The following is a 17,775-nucleotide window of genomic DNA, read 5'->3' on the forward strand; positions in this document are numbered from 1 at the left end:
AAGATAAAGTTGCAAAGTGCACATCATTGTAAACTGGGACTCAGGCTATAGTGCAGTTAAACCATGGCTTAAACTTTCCTTTCTTAAGTTTCCTTTGAACATACTAGCATCCATATGCCTCTGTTGAAAGCCATCCATTGTCTCCTGGTTTTGACAAGGAGGCGGCAGAGAATTCGCATTTGCCTTGTGTTTGGCCATCAAATGGTATTTCAGACTGGATGTGCTACGGTGATAACTCAGTTCACACCGACAATACACACAGATAACTTTGGTCTTGTCAGTCGACACATCTGGCAAATTTTTGAAACTAAACTTTCCATTCAGGATCTTGTTTCGCATCCAATTCGGCGTTTCGCGTTTGACATCCACACAAACCAGTAGCCTACTCTTTTACAGCTAGCGAGCAGGCAAGACCAAACGTGTGCATGGGGCATGCCTATTGTTTTGTTGTTGAGTTTTCCTGTAGTTTTTCTTACATTACTAGCAGTGGCCACTGCTTATCAAAAAATACAAGTTCGCTAGGTCACAAAGAACGTTAATCTCGCAATAAAAAAAAATGACGCAGTTAAAATTGATTTGCGTTAACGTGTCAATAATGTGATATTTTTGACAGCAGTATTAAATATTAAAGAACTAATTCTCAAACACTCATTCAAGTACATTCAATTAACTGAAGCTTAAGTACTATTTTAGATTGATTACGGATTTATTATTAAGCAAAATGATGGTTAGTTAATGTTTTCTGCTGCATGTGAGAGCTAAAACCATCAGCAGATTGACAGAAAATTACAGTACTTTCATAATTGGTAAATTGTGAGTGTTTGCTGCTTTTCTGCGTTTTTTTTTTTTCAAAACGATTTGAATATGTCCCCTTGATCTTCGGGAACTTCTGATTTGCTGACATATTATGGACCAAAGTATTGATCAAGAGTTAAATGAGAAAATAATCTACAAACTAATACAAAAATCAACAGACCGAAAACATAGACACAATTTTAGACAAGAATTAAGATCAAAAATATTAAAAAGTGGGAGACAATAAAGATATGTTAAATGCTCTATTAGACCAAGAATGAAACCAACCTGAGTTGCTGAGTTATTGGTGGTTTAGTCAATAAATGGTGTATTTGTTTACCAATTGGTTACTCATGTGAGTGCAAGTAATTGGAATACTCATTTATGGCTCAGGTATATCCATCTGGATTATGTTTCTAAATACTCTGCTGCCCTTCACAGTCTATTTTCAGGACCAAAGTCACTTTGGTTCATAATGTACAACCCCAACCCAAACAAGTCAGGACACACTTTGTGAAACCAAAGATCAATTGCAATTAAACTAAATTATTAATTAGTCCCAACTTTTTTGGAAGCAGTCATTTTTTGTAGTAACTGCACTGTTGATCTGATATCAGTGAAAATGGTCCTCAGTAACAGTATTACACCAGAGTTTAACAGCATAATGAGAGCAAAGTAAAGTAAAGACCAAAGGATTCAATTAGTGGCCAACACTAAAGGATCCCATTCTTTTGCACTTTAGCCCAAAGCGTGATATAGTTCTTCTTAATGAGTCATTCAGGTGCTGTAAATATGCCCCCCTCAGTGGTGTCAGCTTTATGACCCTCTGATGACAATTTACAGCCAAAGGTGGTCTCAGTCATACCTGCGGGAGATATGTTAATGCACCTCTCACATGAGCGTCCCCAGCACAACAATGATGCTGTATACGAGCCTGCAAAAGAGACTCTTAAATGCTTTCTGTTCTTGGTGAGAAGCAGAGAACAGACAGACAGTCTGACGTGACCTGGCTGGTTGTAATATTTTAAACAATAGAAGAGTGCAAGCAAAGAGAGGAGGCAGGAGTGACAAATGATAGACAAGCAAGCAGTTCCCCCACCAGAGAACGCATGGATGATGTTCAAAGTAGGGCTGAACAATTCATTGGAATATGGCCAAATGCAATATCCAAAACAAATAAAATGTGTCGCAACATAACTTATAAATGAAGCTTTGTGAGATGCTTCTGCCTACAAATCCTCCAGATGTAAAGGAAGACGCTGGTTTGGTACAGACCCCAGCAAAAATCACACCATCGTCACTTTTATATGTTTTTTCAGTGAAAATAAAATGCAAAAATTAGCATTCGCAATATCTGTCAAAATAATCACAATATGATTGTTTTTGCATGTCATTCAGACCAAGTTCGAAAGTGCAAACATGCACATGTGGACTGTCAGATTATGTTGATGTTTCCACAGAGTATTCATGCCCAGCAAAAGAAGTCAATGCCTTTTCTCTTTTTCTTAGGCTCCATGTATTGTGAATGAAGTTGCTTTTGGGTGTCAAGTTAATTTTTTTATGTATTTGTTCAATAACAGTTTCATTTCAGCTGTGGAGTGCAGACCAGTGGAGTTTCCACAGAAATGTCAGAGGTAGCTTAGAGTTTGTCTAGATCCTCTGACCTCCTCAGCTCTGTTAATGAACCCAAATCCTCTGAGCTTAAGCAGTACAAATACATCAGTTTAAAAAATAGCCGGTAGGTAGCTGAGACTAATTCAGCGATTTTTAGATGTGGTATGCCGGTTTCTGCCAATTAAAAATGCAATTTAAAGGCGCGTGGAGACCCGAGCTGCAGACAAACAAGGATGTGAGGATGGTGTTAGTGCTGTGTTGAAGTGGAGAAGCAGGACTAGCATCCACAGGGTTAAAAAAAAAGTGGATGCAGCAAACTGATAGCCCCCAGGCCAGTTTCAGTCATAGGGGTGGCCTTGCAAAACAAAGGCACTAACTGTTAGCACCGCATCCTGACATCAAGTGATACACCATAAAGGAATAAATTCAGGTTTTACATAAAACAACACAAATTTGAAAAAGCTCATTGTACTTCGCTGAGATTCCCTGACATGCATAACTAATTACTTTTCTTGCCTTTTAAAAGATGAGCCGGATGCAACTGTCCTCACACTTGCAGGCTTAGTCTCCTGGTGCAACCAAGAGGGAAGCAGCTACAGCACTTGTTAGTTCAGACAGAGGAAGAAGTTTTTAGTATTTGACGGATCACTTTACTGTAAATGATGCTTGAGATGCTTGGATACCATCCTTATGAGGTATGTTTAAAGTTAAAGTTGTCCTTTTTTTGACGGTATGAGACAAAAGTTTTACCTAATTTATTGTCTGAAAGCCGACTCAGTTGCGCCATTAAATACAGCTGTGCCGTGTCTACATTAAGCGTGAACGGTTCAGTGTTGCTGTTTTACAAACTACAAAATGTATTGCATCAAAAAACTTCAGGCAATAGACAGAAATGTTTAAATATAGATCCAAATGAGAGCTTGAATGCGGCAGCACTGCTCCATTTAAAATGTGTTACAGCCTGACAACGAGTGTCTCTGAAGTTTGTTTATTTGCCTGCAGTAGCTTTTCTGCATCATTAGTGCTGTGTGGGGATTAATGATCCACAGCAATCAAACTTATCCATAACCGGGGAGCGTGGAGAGGGGTTATTTATGGGGTTTGAAATATGTGCACTGGAAAAGCAGAAAGTTGCAGTTCAAGAAAAATAAGTCGAAAATGTTTTTGTTTTCTGCCAAGACTTTTTGAGATAACAACACTTGACAGCGTCTCAAAAGAAGAGCGCTTAATGCATCGAAGGCTTTGAAATCTGTGCCAAGTTTATTTTAATTTTATAGTCAGAACTGTGTAATACTAGAGACAGGCAAGACTTTGAGGTATATTTAGAGTCCGTTTCATCTAATAAAAGACTGCATGGCCAAGAAACATGGAAAGTGGGATTATTTGAAATGAACTTCGTCTCCTCGGTGGCTCAGGTGCATATTTAAATCATTTATTTATGCCCTCTTGGCTCTCTCCCTTCTTCTTCCACCAACAGGTCCAGACTCACCTGGAGAACCCAACCAAATACCACATCCAGCGCTCCCAGCAGCAGCAGGTGAAGCGGTATCTGGGAAAGCTTGGCTCTCAGGTGTTGAGCTTGCCCTGCCCCAACCAGTCCTCTGACCACGGGGGCATGCCGCCAGGGCCGGGCAACAGCGCCCCCAACAGCCCTATGGCCTTACTGACCTTGAATGCTAACTGCGAGAAAGAGGTGAGGTCTTATTTTGATTGATCGTCGTGTCTCGCAGTGACAGATTTCCCCTTTTTGTGATCTTTAATCAGACGCCTTTGTTTTAGATGGATGATGTCATTGATGACATTATTAGTCTGGAGTCCAGTTACAGTGACGATATCCTCGGCCTCATGGATCCAGGACTTCAGATGGCGAACACGGTATGTGTGTCAGTTCATCGTCAACACTGAGTCTCTATAAGCACAACCCTCTTTTTAAGGCCACCAAACGAGGGCACTTTTTGTGGTGTTCTCTATGCATTTGGGAATCTAAATAAAATCTTTAAAGATAAAATCTCAGCCTTCTGCTTTGCCTTAGCTGGAAGCGATTGACTACAATGAACTGAATGTTGAAAATTAGCTCTACTGGGCTACCAGGAGCTGCAGCTATCCCGAGTTGCCCAAATTTGAAAGAAATTGTCTTTCAAATTTGGGCAATTTTGAGGAATACTTCCTGGAGTCGTCACAGTCGTAATGTGAGGTTGCCACACAACCAGCAGAGACTCAAGGAAACCACTGCAACCGGCCAAGAAATAGTCCCACACATAACCTGCACTTAAAACACATTTTGTGTATGTGTGTGGATTACACAAATGAGATACAGTGTGTTAATTACTGAGCTTTAAAAAGTGCTGGTAGGCGGATTTTTCCTTTTTAACCTTTGGACTGAGCGGAGCTAGCTGTTTTCAGTCTTTATGCTATGCTAAGCTAAGCACATGACAGTGTTATCTATCTTTCCAAAATGCTGAACTGCCCCTTTAACAGTGTCATCATGCTTATTTGCAACATATAATAACCTTTTCTCACCGTGTCTTCAGATCCCCGTGCCTGCTAACCTTATGGACATGTATGGTAATCAGGGTATGTCCCAGCAAGGTCTGCCCATCAGCAACTCCTGCCCAGCCAACCTGCCCAACATCAAAAGGGAATACTCTGGTGAGCAGCACAGTCAGTCACAGCCATACAAACCTTTAAAAACCTGGTTTCTGTCATCACAGTTCATCTATCAGATGTTTACAGATTCAGCTTCTCATCGTGACTGACATGCTTTTTTTCCAATGTACTTGCAGCCATTCTGCACATTTTGATAGCTGAACAAAAAAAATCTTTTCCCATATAGTTTCACAATCCCCGGCCATCATGCATATGCTGGATAAGTCTGGATCCTGTGGCAAGTTTGACAACTATCAAAGGCCTGAAGGGTTCCCTGTGGGTACGTGTGGTTGATTGGCCTCAAAATGTAGATGTAGGAGCTCCACATTTTTAGTTTTCATTTTATTTGATTGAGAAATCAAACTTTTTTCAGAAGCAGAGGTGAGAGCTATGGCAAAGGAGAGGCAGAAGAAGGACAACCACAATTTGAGTGAGTTTTAATTGCACTTTAATTACATGTATAATTCTGTGAATGTGAACATTTTGTTAATCAGTTAGTCGTGCATTTTTTTGTTTTGCAGTTGAAAGAAGACGACGGTTTAACATCAATGATCGAATCAAGGAATTGGGAACTTTAATTCCAAAATCCAATGACCCGTAAGTTGCTCATTTTATTAACTTTTGCTTTATTTCTTATTCAAGACAGATTTTCTTTAAAATAAGACTCACCTTTGTCATTTAAAAAGTGACAAATAGAGGAAAAAATAGTGCAGAGAGACTGATCTTTTCAAGTCGGTCTGAAAACAATACACACATGCCCACACTGTATGCACGCACATTGAAAAAGCCACAAGGGATCCTCTCCGGATGGGATTTTAATGTAATTTGCTGACCCAGTTATGTACAAAAATGCATTCTAAAATTCAGCTGAAGCTAATATGAGGCTTCAGCAGTCTGAGCTACATAAATCAAGCAGATTTAGAGAATCAAGTAGTAGAATAGTAGTAGAATCAAGTATCAAACATTTGAAGTCACCCCGTTAATTTATGTAACTCAGTTGAATCTGTTGTTATGGATCTTGCCCCCCATGTCTTACATTGAGAGGGCATGTGAATGTAAACCTATCTTTTAATCAGTTGACCTGTGTAGTGACGCAGATCTGCTGGATCGATCAACAAGGTGGTTAAAGGAAGAAACTCATGCACACATAAAATATAAATGTAGTGAAGTACACAAAATGGTCATCATGTGATGGTCAGTTAAATTGTTTTGTGTACACTGACATTTAGCTCACTCTTGTCTCTCTCTCTGTCCTTTGACCCTCCCTGAGGTTCTGGGAAGCCCCTTTTGTTGTGTCAGTCAGCCCATGGTTGTTTTGCTAAACCCCAGCTGGGCGCTCCACCCACTCATACGCTCCACCCACTCATACGCCTCCATACAAACTCAGAGACCGAGCTGGCTTAACACTGTCTTATCATGGATAACACATAATGAGTGGGAAACAGACATGTGCTTGCCAGCATTATAGTTTTCAATACTAGCATTATGGCTTTACTTTAAACGCCTGCCCTGAAGGCTTCAGACCTCGAAGCGTAACACCTCTCAGCAGGAGAGGTTGTGGAGAGGTTGGATCTATAACACAGATTGATTGATCGTAGTCACTGCAGCCTTCAGTCTTCAGGGAGCGTCGGGTCATCCTTGTGATGCTTGTGGTCACCTCTGTGACCTCCAGAGCAGCTCTGATCCTTTGTGTGCATTGTTTTTCAAACTAAACAGAGCTAAATGACAGCGAGTGGTCTGTTATATAGAAGTCCAAGTTGAAAGAAAACTGTATGTAATTTATCTACTCAGTAGAGATCGCTGACCGTCTGACATCAAAGCTATACGATCTAAGAGACTGCAGGATGTACAAGTGATGGCTCCTCTGTGATTTTCAGGGACATGCGCTGGAACAAAGGCACCATCCTGAAGGCATCAGTGGACTACATCAGGAAGCTACAGCGGGAACAGCAGAGGGCCAAGGAGCTGGAGAACCGCCAGAAGAAGCTCGAGCATGCCAATCGACATCTGATGTTGAGGATACAGGTACGTAAAACTTCATGACGGTGCATTCATAGCTATCGAATTTAGATGATAATAAACGCTTTGAGAGGGTTTAGGTGCCTTGAAAGTGCTTGAAAAGTGCTTGAATGTTACTCTTAAAAAGCTGTATATATGAAAGTTGTTTTATAAAATATATCGAGCTTTGGGAAACGAGCAGAGCCACTGATTCACACAGCGAAGGCCACGTGTGTGAGGAGTGAGGTGGCTGTTGAGACCATCATCTTGTAACTAATTGATCACAAGAGGCGACAGGATCTGTGTGAATCAGTTCAGCTGACACTGATTAATCACATTGTGCACATGCGCACATACACAATGGACCATGCAATATGTGCAATATTTGCCATGACTGTGCACAATGTGTAAATGTAGCATAATCCATCGTATTTACTGTATTATTCCTAACTTGCATACGAATGAAAAACAGTATATGTAGCAGAACGCAGTATATTGTATTATTCTCAACTCTTAATAAATCTTGTATTTCACTCTCTTAAGCTCAGCTCTTTGATTCATCGCGTCTCTCTCTGTGGTTTGCAGGAGTTAGAGATGCAGGCGCGGGCTCACGGTCTGGCCATCGCATCCTCAGCACTCTGCTCTGCTGAGCTCGGGGGCCGGACCATTAAGCAGGAGACCGCTCTGGAAGACTGTCACCAGGACCTGTACACGCTCCACCCCCATCACCAACACCACCCCGCCTGCACTCCAGAACCACCCGGCACCCTGGAGGTAAACGAAGGCCACTCTAACTTCCCCGAGGGCCACTATAGCGTTCACAGCAAGCCGGGCTCCAAGCTCAACGACATCCTCATGGAAGACACCTTATCACCGGTGAGAGGGGGGGACCCTTTGCTCTCGTCCATCTCCCCGGACGCTTCGAAGGACAGCAGTCGCAAGAGCAGTGTGAGCATGGATGAGAATGAGCAGGGCTGTTAGCACCCCCTACTGGAAGACACCTCACCTGCATCTCCAACCCCTCCACCCTGCTGTCAGTAGCTAACACACTCCAAGCTGCCGGAGAGGCTTCATCCTGTTTGTGTCATTTGTTTTTGTTTTTTTTTTCCTCCCCCCTCCCGTGTTTACATGTATCTTTTCCATTCATGTTTTTTTGTTAGGTTTTTTTTTTTTCTTTTGTGATATCTTTGTCCTCTCAAGCCCTCAACCTTGATTTCAAGGACTGATTATGAAGTACGTTTGCTTTAATCAACACTTTGATGACAATGAGTTACAAAAATAGAAGTTTTTATATTTAAAAAAAATATATGCATTTATCCTTGGATAGAGGCTAGATTATGTTTATTTCTATTGATTCCAAAGAATCTAGGGAAGTTATAAATCATGGTCAGAAATGTAGATATTTTGTGGTGAGATGAACACTGCTTTTTAAATCACTAGCAATAATAGAAGAAAAAAAAATCTATTTATTACTATAGTGCTTTACACTCCTCGTGTCTTAGATTGAACTTGAATGTGTTGATGCCTTATTAAGATGTCTATACATCGATGTTGTATTGCTATGCACATGTTTTGGCTGTTAGCTGAGTCTTTGTCAGTCTTCCAGTTGAAATTTCTTGCTTGACAAATATTAATCATTTGTAGATTTGATCTTATTTATGTATCAATGTAAACAGGACTTTGTGTACACATTCCCCACAAAAATAATTTATAATAAGGTATTTAAACAAGCCTTTTTGAAGTAACAAATGAAAGCACGTTAAAAAAATAGGAAGGTAAAATGTCTCATTCAAGATAATTAAAATTAAACAAAATGGACATTGATAATGGCTATTTTTAGTCTTTTATGCGGTATCATAATGAGCAAGAAGCAGTGACGAGAGAGAAAGGTCAAGTTTCACCACACGGATGCATCCTTAAAACATCTAGCGCTGACTATTCAGCAATAAATGTGTATCAGATATATTACCAAAATACATTCCTCTCTGCCAAAACCACTGAAGTACTTTAAGAAAGAATTAAATAAGAGATTTTTTTATAATGCAGTTTCAAAAACTAGTCGAAAATTAGCTCCAATCAAAAGGTAAAAATCCTGCTTAGCCCTGACACACACACACGAAGGTGATTTCACTTCACAGATCTGATTGTTACATAACTCTGTAAATCTTTAATAGGTGATTAAGGTGAGAAAGTTGAATCAGTTGAGTTTGTGTTGTATTCTTGGCTGTCGTGATCGGACTAACAGAACTGCACACACAGTGTAACACTTCTGACATGTGTTGCTCAGTTTTTATACTTCTCCATCCATTTCCTAAATTATTGTTTTTTTAACACCACTGTGGTGACATTTCACATTCAGTGTGGTTTTTATTTCCATTATGTGAACATTTATATTGCCAAGGAGTATAAGGAGACTGCTTTGGGATTTTGTATGAAATGCATGACATTGTCCAAACACTGGAATGACCTCTGTAAATTGAACCATGGTTTGTTCGCCTTTTTTATCTAAGCATTAACTAACTGTTGTACTTGGCTTTTCAAATGCATACAGAAAGTTGTATGAGATTGTAGATTCTTTATGGTGTACGGTTGTTGTATAGTTCAGCAGTTTGTTTTCGACGGTTGTAGCACACTGCATCAGAATGTCTTTGTTAATAACTACCTGCCATACATTGAGAGCCCTGTTACAGCACAGCCTCCGTTTTGTTAAACTATGCAATGGTTGAAGTTGTGCCTGCAGAGCAGCATCATGTCTTGATAATGTGATCTACATATGAATTAGCTGAAAACAGTATCAAAGTAATTATCTTTTTAATTGATTTAAGTGCCTTACAGTTGTTTCTGTAATCCTGGTGATGTGAGAGGAGTCGTAGACAGCGATGCAACATTTTGTTGATGTTTCTGCTGGTGTTTGGTGCTTCATGGATTAACTGAAAAGTGCCAAAGTACACAAGAAAGCAGAAGGAAAGGGCCTTTTGTCAGTGCAAGATAACACTTTAAGCCTCTCAGACTCCAGAACCACAAGAAAGGGTTTGTTAATATGAAACCCAAAGTGTTCAGTACTAAATAAATAAATAAGGCATTGTTAGAAAAATATAAATGTAGTAAAACAAAAATAAACAAATGAATGCTTATCTATTTAATAAATTATTAAAACCCATGATTATTACTGAATGTCAATTAGTCTTATTTTCAAGGTAACCGGTGATTTGAATTTCATATCATCACCCCTCAGGCACAAAATTTGGCTTGCTAGCTTGTTAGCGTCCACTAGCTAGAGCAACTAAAACGAATACTGACCAAACACAAAGTGACTGACCTGGTACAATGTGGCCACAAATGGTATGTAGCTGCCCAGCTAACTTGCTACATTGGCTTGTAAGCTTGAATTGCTACTCAGCACACAAGAGTTATCTTGGCAAGGTTGGAGGCATGGGATTTACTGAAACTCCACTGTCATGAAAAGTAACATTTAAAATGAAATGACAACATGTCAGTGTCATGTCAATGAAAATATGTCAGTGGGGAAAATGCAGTGCAATGATTGTATTAACTTTGGTGAACCTTTCATTTGTAATGTGCTGATCATCAGTTCATAATTTATATTTGTCAGATGCTTATGGATTTATGACCAAAGGGTAAATCTACATTCCCATCAGCCTCAGCTGTACTTATTGTTAGTGTTTAGTGCTAATCAGCAAATGTTAGCATGCTAACATGCTAAACTAGGATGATAAACATGCAAAACACAACCTGCTAAGCATCAGCTTGTTAGCATTGTCACTGTAAGCATATTAGCATCGTGATGATAGCATTTATCTCAAAGCGCTGCTGTGCCTGAGTGCAGCCTCACAGAGCCGCTAACATGACTGTAGACACTCTGTCTCAATTATTCATATAATGATTTATTTCATAATGTCTTATTTATTTACTTAGTTGATACTGAACACTTTGGGGTGGCTGTGCATTTTCATTTATCGTCACTGAGCTCAAATTCTACACTGATGCAGTCTTTCCAAAGTTGTACTGAATATTCAGCATCCTTTTGAGACGAGTGTGAATGTAGTACAAAGTGATGACTGCCAAAATGTGTTGCCAAAATTAAATGCAATACAGTAATTTTATATAACATATATTTAAATAGCAACTTTTAACAGCTTAGCTAATGCACCTCTGTTAGCGGTGTTTCTCCTCCAACTTTTCAAGCAATATCGAAAACATGATGGCAACCAGGCCATTAAGTAGTCTACAAACACATGAAGTATATTGTGAAAGTCCATTTCTGTCCTTGGACACAGTAATTTGGCAAATTAAAAGAACTCAAGAGCTAGTTAATAATCACTTCTCTGGAGCTTTCAACTGCATCTCACGGTCTTCATCAGCAGATGGCGATAGCTTAGCTGTCATCACATGACTTTCTTCATATGAAACTTCTGTCGTTAAGACCATGAGATGTGGTCGAAAGCCAGTAAGCGGACAATAAGTTGAGAAACCCATGTAGTGAGCCTTAATGGTGCAATATACACAAGCCTGTAACATTACCCTTTGACTGAACCCAGATCAGCTTCTTCTTTGTTTTGTTTTTTTAATGGATGAGATAAATCATCTAAACCCTGAAATGTGAACATCAGTTTCACACACATGACGGCGGTGGCACTTAATTTAAAGCCATCACTTTGACTGATTTCTCTTAATGAATTTTCCAGCTGTTAATTATTATGGCACATTATGGGTGAACCACTAATGAAGAGCCATCTCTTCTGCTCAGTCTCATTCCTGTGGTTCACACAGACAATGTTCTCTGCTGATGTTGCTACTGTTCTTACAGTTTATATGAGATGAATGTAGCAATAGTTACTGTACGCACTGGATTCAGATTAGTGAACTCAAACTTCCTTGGTACTCAATGTGGAAACTATCTTGTGAGAAATATTAAAAGTTTTATTTGAATGTTTGCAGAGCTTGTGTTTTTCTTCTTCAGTATCGAAATTTTAATGGCAATAGGTGCAATCTAAAACTGCTAATGTTAACATTTTGTTGTATATTTCCGGTATTAAACATAAAGTGACGCTTTACTTCAAGGTCCCTTATTTAGTATTTCTAACCATTATACATACTATGATGTTGTCAACAGATATAAGGATATTTCAGTGTTTATGAATGTATTTATCAATAATTAAACCTTTTAATATTGATAAGAATTATATAATTATAGCTAATAAAAATTAGACATATGTGATTTAAACATTTAAACATTGCTTTTACTTATTGGGAACTTTAACACTTAAATCTGCCTGTAACAACATTATGGAACATTGTGAACCATGTCTTACATGTTTTTATAAATGCTAAGTAGGGGGATTTAAAGGAAAATGTAAACATTTCTCAAGATATAGTTGCAAACACATACTGTATATTGGTTGATTTTTTCATTTGTTCACAGAAGAAGCAAGCTCATCAGTCCATTTTTGGTAAGCTTCAAAAAAAATTCCCAAAATAACCATCAACATATATCATTTAAGAGAGAATTATGTTTTACCTGTGCTTACTAAGCTCAAAATATTTTTGTGACTGACAGGTTTTATTGTCTATTATTATACCTGCACAGAGATGCATGCTCAGAGCAGTGCTTCAGACACTCCAGGGCATAGTCTTGTTGCCACATGAGCAGCTCCAGCCCAGCTCGTCCGCTGTCAGCAGCGCCCTCTGGTGGGCAACACGCACTATGGTGGCAATGAACATGTCCGTGTTCCCCGCCTCAATGAAACAGTACTGGTATTTATACAGCACTTTACAATGTTACAGAGTGCTTTACAAAATACTTGACAATGCAAGTGTCTGTCAAATATTTGTTGTCTCAAATGCCAATGCGCCAACAAGAAAGTTAGTTTCTGCTTGCACCAAAATTACCACCTAAAAGCACATAATTCTTGTCTCTGCACATTAATTTTTCTTCCATACAAGCATGAACTGCAACCTACAGCAGGTCTGCTTGCCTGGGCTGTTATTATAATACATATTAGGGGGGACACATCCCCCTCATTATGCTATGACAGGCAACCGTGCTGCCGTCTGATTGCATGAGCAAATGCAATCACAATCATAACTAAACTAAACAAATTCTCATTGTTACCACAGATTCTTGTGTTACAGTGTACTGCAGTTCTGCCTGTGGTTTGTCCATATGGTGTTGCCGTACCCCAGCAGAAGCCGCTGCCCGCCTGCTGTGGGTACAGTACTTTCGAATGCATTATTAATGTATCAATTTGATACATTAATAATGCATTGTATATGTATACATTTGATACTATTAAATGTATATTGAACTGGAACTGGAATTGTGGAAATACATATTTTGAGCGGAAACAAATGTTTTTGGTGAAAGCAGCCAATTTGCAAGAGCTAATCAATCGAGCACCACTAATGTCCCCTCCCCAGTGATGTCCACTCCAGGGCTATGACCTTGCTGCCAACAAACCAGTCTAAAAACTGTCCAAACCTGAGAGCCACAAAGCTGATTGACAGCATCATCACTGACGACAAAATGCAGGTGTGGAGTTACTTACGGTTCCTTTAGTTCTTCATGTCCTACATGAGTCAAGAGCAACATGTCCTTTCTGGGACTGTTTTTGCACTGAATGACTGAATGTAGGTGGACATGATGGGCTGACCACTGCCCAAGAAACACAATGTTCTGACTTGTTCTCATAGCCAGAAATGATTCACAATAAAGCAACAAGAGGAAAACACAACAATTAGGTTAAACTGTAGCTCCAGGTCAGAGTTTGATTCAGTGTTTGGTTGTTCAGGGACTGAAAAAGGCAGCAGCTGAAGCGTTGTTCGTAACTCACCGTTCATCTGTCGGAAAGCAACTAGTACATTTACTCATGATCTGTACTTAAATTCTGGGGTACTTGTACTTGAGTATTTTCATTTCTTTATACCTCTACTTCATACTTTGTATTGGGAAATATTGTTCTTTCTTACTCAAGTACATCTACTTGACAGCTTAAGGTACTGCTTTCTTTTCTCATTAATATTTTACACACAAAAAATAGATTATAAATTAAACCACCAAGCTCTATATAAAGCATTTAATATAAGCTTCACTGCTTACACGTTAAAGCATCAATCATAGAATACTAACAGTGAAAAAAGGACTTTTAATTTTAATAATTTAAGTATATTTTTATTGATAACTCGTCGATACTCTTACCTAAAGGGGGACTCCGTCTGTCGACAGGTCTTGGGGAGTACTAACGTTACAGAGTACATAAAAAATAGTAGTTTGAAACTTTCTGTGGCTCCAGGCTACAGGAAGTCTGAAAAACTGCCTTAAGTGATGTCACTAGAGTCAACGTCGGTCGAAATTAAAGACTAGAAATATGAAAATAACTATATTAATAAATAAAGAAGTGCTTTTACCAGGCCTCTGTTGCGCGCTAGTCATCTTTCCTTAAACTAGCTAGCATCTTAACGATAGACGCTGCAAGCGTAACACACCTGAATCAACGACGGAACTGTCGGCGGTCGCGTTGCATTGTGGGTAATGTAGGTCCTAGATGTTGACTGAAGAACGCGTGGAGGATTATGGATGATATCTCTGGTTCTGCAGCGTTAGTGTTGATTCTTTCTTTAAAAACTGTCCAGTTTGACAATAGTACCTAAGTGCAATGCTAAATCAGTAGTGTACTCTTGTAAATAAAATTTTAATGCACAAGATTTACTTAATGGATTAATTACTTAATGGGGTGCTTTTATGGTACTAAATACTTCATCCACAACTGCTGTACATGTTTCACACGTGACGACCGAGGCATGGCGTTCTGCTGCTGTATAAATATTTAATTTGTGTGCCTAATTAAAATAATTTACAGTGGCATTAAACATATAAACCCATTCATCTTTTCTTTTCTTTTTTACGATAACTAACAAAAAGAATCCGTTTAACAGTTGAATTTTGTCTTTTGCGAACACTGGCACATTCAGAGTAGCGTTGATCAACGTGCACTGTCCCTGAGAAAACTTGATAAGTTTCCCTCTGCCCGCTAGCACTGCTCAGATTAAGCTCATGCTATGTATGGTGCATGGCTGGGGTTTTATTTCAAAGCATACTCCCACATTCTCAGTCTCTTCAGTGTCTTCAGCCTGCACTGTCATGCTTTATGAAGTGAAACAGTAACATACAGTAACAAGGACGCCGTTATACACACTGTAACTGTCCTCACTCTGCACCCCTGTCCCCTCCTCCACCCTGACAGGACATCATGTTGGCAACTGATTACTCTGCTCAGAGGGGCGATTGTGGCTATAACAACAACCAAGGAGGCTGACACATCATAACAACCATCCCTACACTGTTTCAAAACGTGGCAGGAGTTACCTGCTTGGATAATATTGAGGCACACAAGCTCAAGACGTCATGTAAATTTCCATCTGAGGCCAATATAAAAAACCCTCAGTAACGCAGGCAATGAATTACATAAATGTGAACAAGATGAGACAGACATGCTGTTTGCCGAGCATCCAAGTTTCGTAATGTTTGTGATTTTGTTTGAAGTGAACTTATTGTGTTTGCAGCTCAGAGCTGAACTGCCGAGAAGGAATTTCTCAGCGATAGCACACCTCCGATATCTCCATAGCCAGCTCTAAAAGTTCCCCTGTGTCCTTGCAGGAGCCACAGCAGTTACACTCCAGTTCCAGCTTGTAATTGCAGCAATCCATTCCCTGCTGGTCTCTCTCACTGGACGCCTTGATGTATTTGTATGAGGGAAAACAGCGGCTCACAGCCCTCTCACACGTATCCGGTAGCAGCACCATTAACTCGTGGAAACGGCAGTGTAGACAAGCGAGAAGAAGTGCTGCGCAGTCATCTGGTGGCAGTGACATTGAGGAATAGAAGAGAAGATTAGTGGTTTGAAAAAGTCAGTTTCAGGATTTCTCAGTTTAATTACATCAACTGTTGTGCTGAAGAGGAGTTAAACAATACCTCCAGTGTCGGGCTGGTATGAATCATCAGAGGAAAAATGACTGCTGCTGTTCTTAAACTTGTCAGAGCACATAGAGAAGCTTGATCCACCCCATTCGCTGCCTCCCCTGGGATCATGGGAGCTAGAATCGGTGTCCAGCTTGTCTGGTTCTTGCTCTGAGATGGTGCTCAGCCTGCGTACCCCACTGACCGACTTGCTGCCCATCATCCTTCTAGATGGGCTGCCCATAACTGGCTTGGGGACACTTCCTTTAAGAGTTGTATACATAAACATTACTGGTGTCATAAAAATTCTGTGGTCCAGTCCAGTCTCTGTCGGACAAGTAGCTCAGATCCTCTATGAGGCAGTTTTAATTATTCAGAGCACCATTAACATGCAGCATGTCAGGGAGGTGAGACTGGAAGCGTATAATGGAGGAGGCTTGCTCAATAAAACTTGAGCGGAGAGAGATTTATTGATTTGCAAGCTTTTATTTGGATCTAGTTTCCTGGATTGAACTGGGCCAGAGGAAAATATATACTGTGTGAAAATAGAGCATTTGGCATGCACCGCATCCATCAATCACACTACTATTTTAACTTCCTCACTGTTCTACTTGTACTAACAATAACTCCAGCCAAGCAGCAGTCAGTTTGTTCATTTTTAACAGGGGGGGTGGCCCAATGGGAGAGGAAGTGTTGGGCCAACCCTAACCCTCATGGGTCCGGGGGTGTATTTTCAGCAGCACAGACAATAATGAATGATCATTGAAATATTAAAGGAATAGTACAGGCAGCAATGTGTCTCTATGATCCTCTCACTCTTCCGCTACTACACATTGTAACTTGACTTTGATCATGAAGGTGAGACTACTCTATAGTGTATGAAGGCTACTCTGTAGTATAAATTGAGTATTTATAGTATGTAGTTTAGAAAATATTATTGATCCGAGATGAAACTGACAGAAGGGCGGGACTGAGAGAAAAAGGCACAATTACCAATCTGCCTGCTTCTTCAGCACCATGGACAGCATTAATCGATATGCAGTTAGGCCGCTGATATTTCAGAGCCATGGTCGGGGCCATAGATTCTAACTTGCACACACATCAGTCAGATAAAGGATCAATGAGTCGAGCAGACTAGACTAACATGCCCCTGCACTCTCTGCTACCAGTGGATGGAGAAGAGGGATGACAGGTTAACAAGGGGGATGCATTTCGATCATTTAACGTACAAGCTGGGTGGCGTTCCCTTTCCCATTGCTTTGCAGCATTTAGCCAACTCAGACATGGAGAAAACCACAGCGACCTACCATCAGACACATGGTCCCCTATTTTCTCAAGCTCGACACAATCCTCATCATCCACAGGAGGCTTTAAGGAAGTTGTCATCTTTGGCAGAGTGGAGAGAATACACATGGAATGAGACACACGTCACTGCTTGAATTAAGGTATTACAATAACCTTAATAACTTGACTAAAGACTACAGCAATAAATCATTACTGCAGCATCCCATTTTTATGTTAAGTTAAAGAATCATGCAAGAAATGTTTCCCAGAGTGCCCATTTACTGAGCTCGAAAATCAGCGAAACACATATTCCTCTCTGAATCCTGCCAAGTAAATGACTTATACGATTACCTGTCTGTACTGGTTAAATATCCAACAGTGTAATCCGGAGCATCTGCAACTGTGAAGCCCTCTGAGCTTCAGCACCTCCCATCATCATGCGTACACCCACATTGTGAGCACGC

The 17,775-nt window shown here is 40.0% G+C and overlaps 2 protein-coding genes across 6 annotated transcripts in view; one reads left to right on the top strand and one right to left on the bottom strand.

Moving 5' to 3' along the window:
- LOC139335080 (microphthalmia-associated transcription factor-like) overlaps positions 1-12,003 on the top strand; it is a 31,462-nt gene extending 19,459 nt beyond the window's left edge. For 3 of the 5 annotated variants that reach the window (XM_070968504.1, XM_070968501.1, XM_070968505.1), the window contains 8 exons: positions 3,887-4,102; positions 4,189-4,284; positions 4,941-5,058; positions 5,243-5,335; positions 5,429-5,485; positions 5,577-5,652; positions 6,933-7,080; positions 7,639-9,080. In XM_070968504.1, coding sequence (XP_070824605.1) covers positions 3,887-4,102; positions 4,189-4,284; positions 4,941-5,058; positions 5,243-5,335; positions 5,429-5,485; positions 5,577-5,652; positions 6,933-7,080; positions 7,639-8,034 — 1,200 coding nt within the window. In that variant the 3' untranslated portion in view covers positions 8,035-9,080. Of the gene's footprint in view, positions 1-3,886; positions 4,103-4,188; positions 4,285-4,940; positions 5,059-5,242; positions 5,336-5,428; positions 5,486-5,576; positions 5,653-6,932; positions 7,081-7,638 lie in introns of all 5 variants that reach the window. The other 2 variants (XM_070968500.1, XM_070968502.1) reach the window with 2 other exon arrangements.
- A 3,660-nt stretch (positions 12,004-15,663) lies between these two features.
- On the bottom strand, positions 15,664-16,271 carry LOC139334695 (myoD family inhibitor domain-containing protein 2-like). Its single transcript, XM_070967770.1, has 2 exons — positions 16,043-16,271; positions 15,664-15,926 (listed from the first exon to the last, which is right to left on the bottom strand). The coding sequence occupies exons 1-2, from the start codon at positions 16,269-16,271 to the stop codon at positions 15,664-15,666; spliced, it is 492 nt and encodes a 163-aa protein (XP_070823871.1).
- Between the last annotated feature and the right edge of the window lie 1,504 nt (positions 16,272-17,775).

This window comes from Chaetodon trifascialis, chromosome 8 (assembly GCF_039877785.1).
Source record: "Chaetodon trifascialis isolate fChaTrf1 chromosome 8, fChaTrf1.hap1, whole genome shotgun sequence".
NCBI lineage: Eukaryota > Metazoa > Chordata > Actinopteri > Chaetodontiformes > Chaetodontidae > Chaetodon > Chaetodon trifascialis.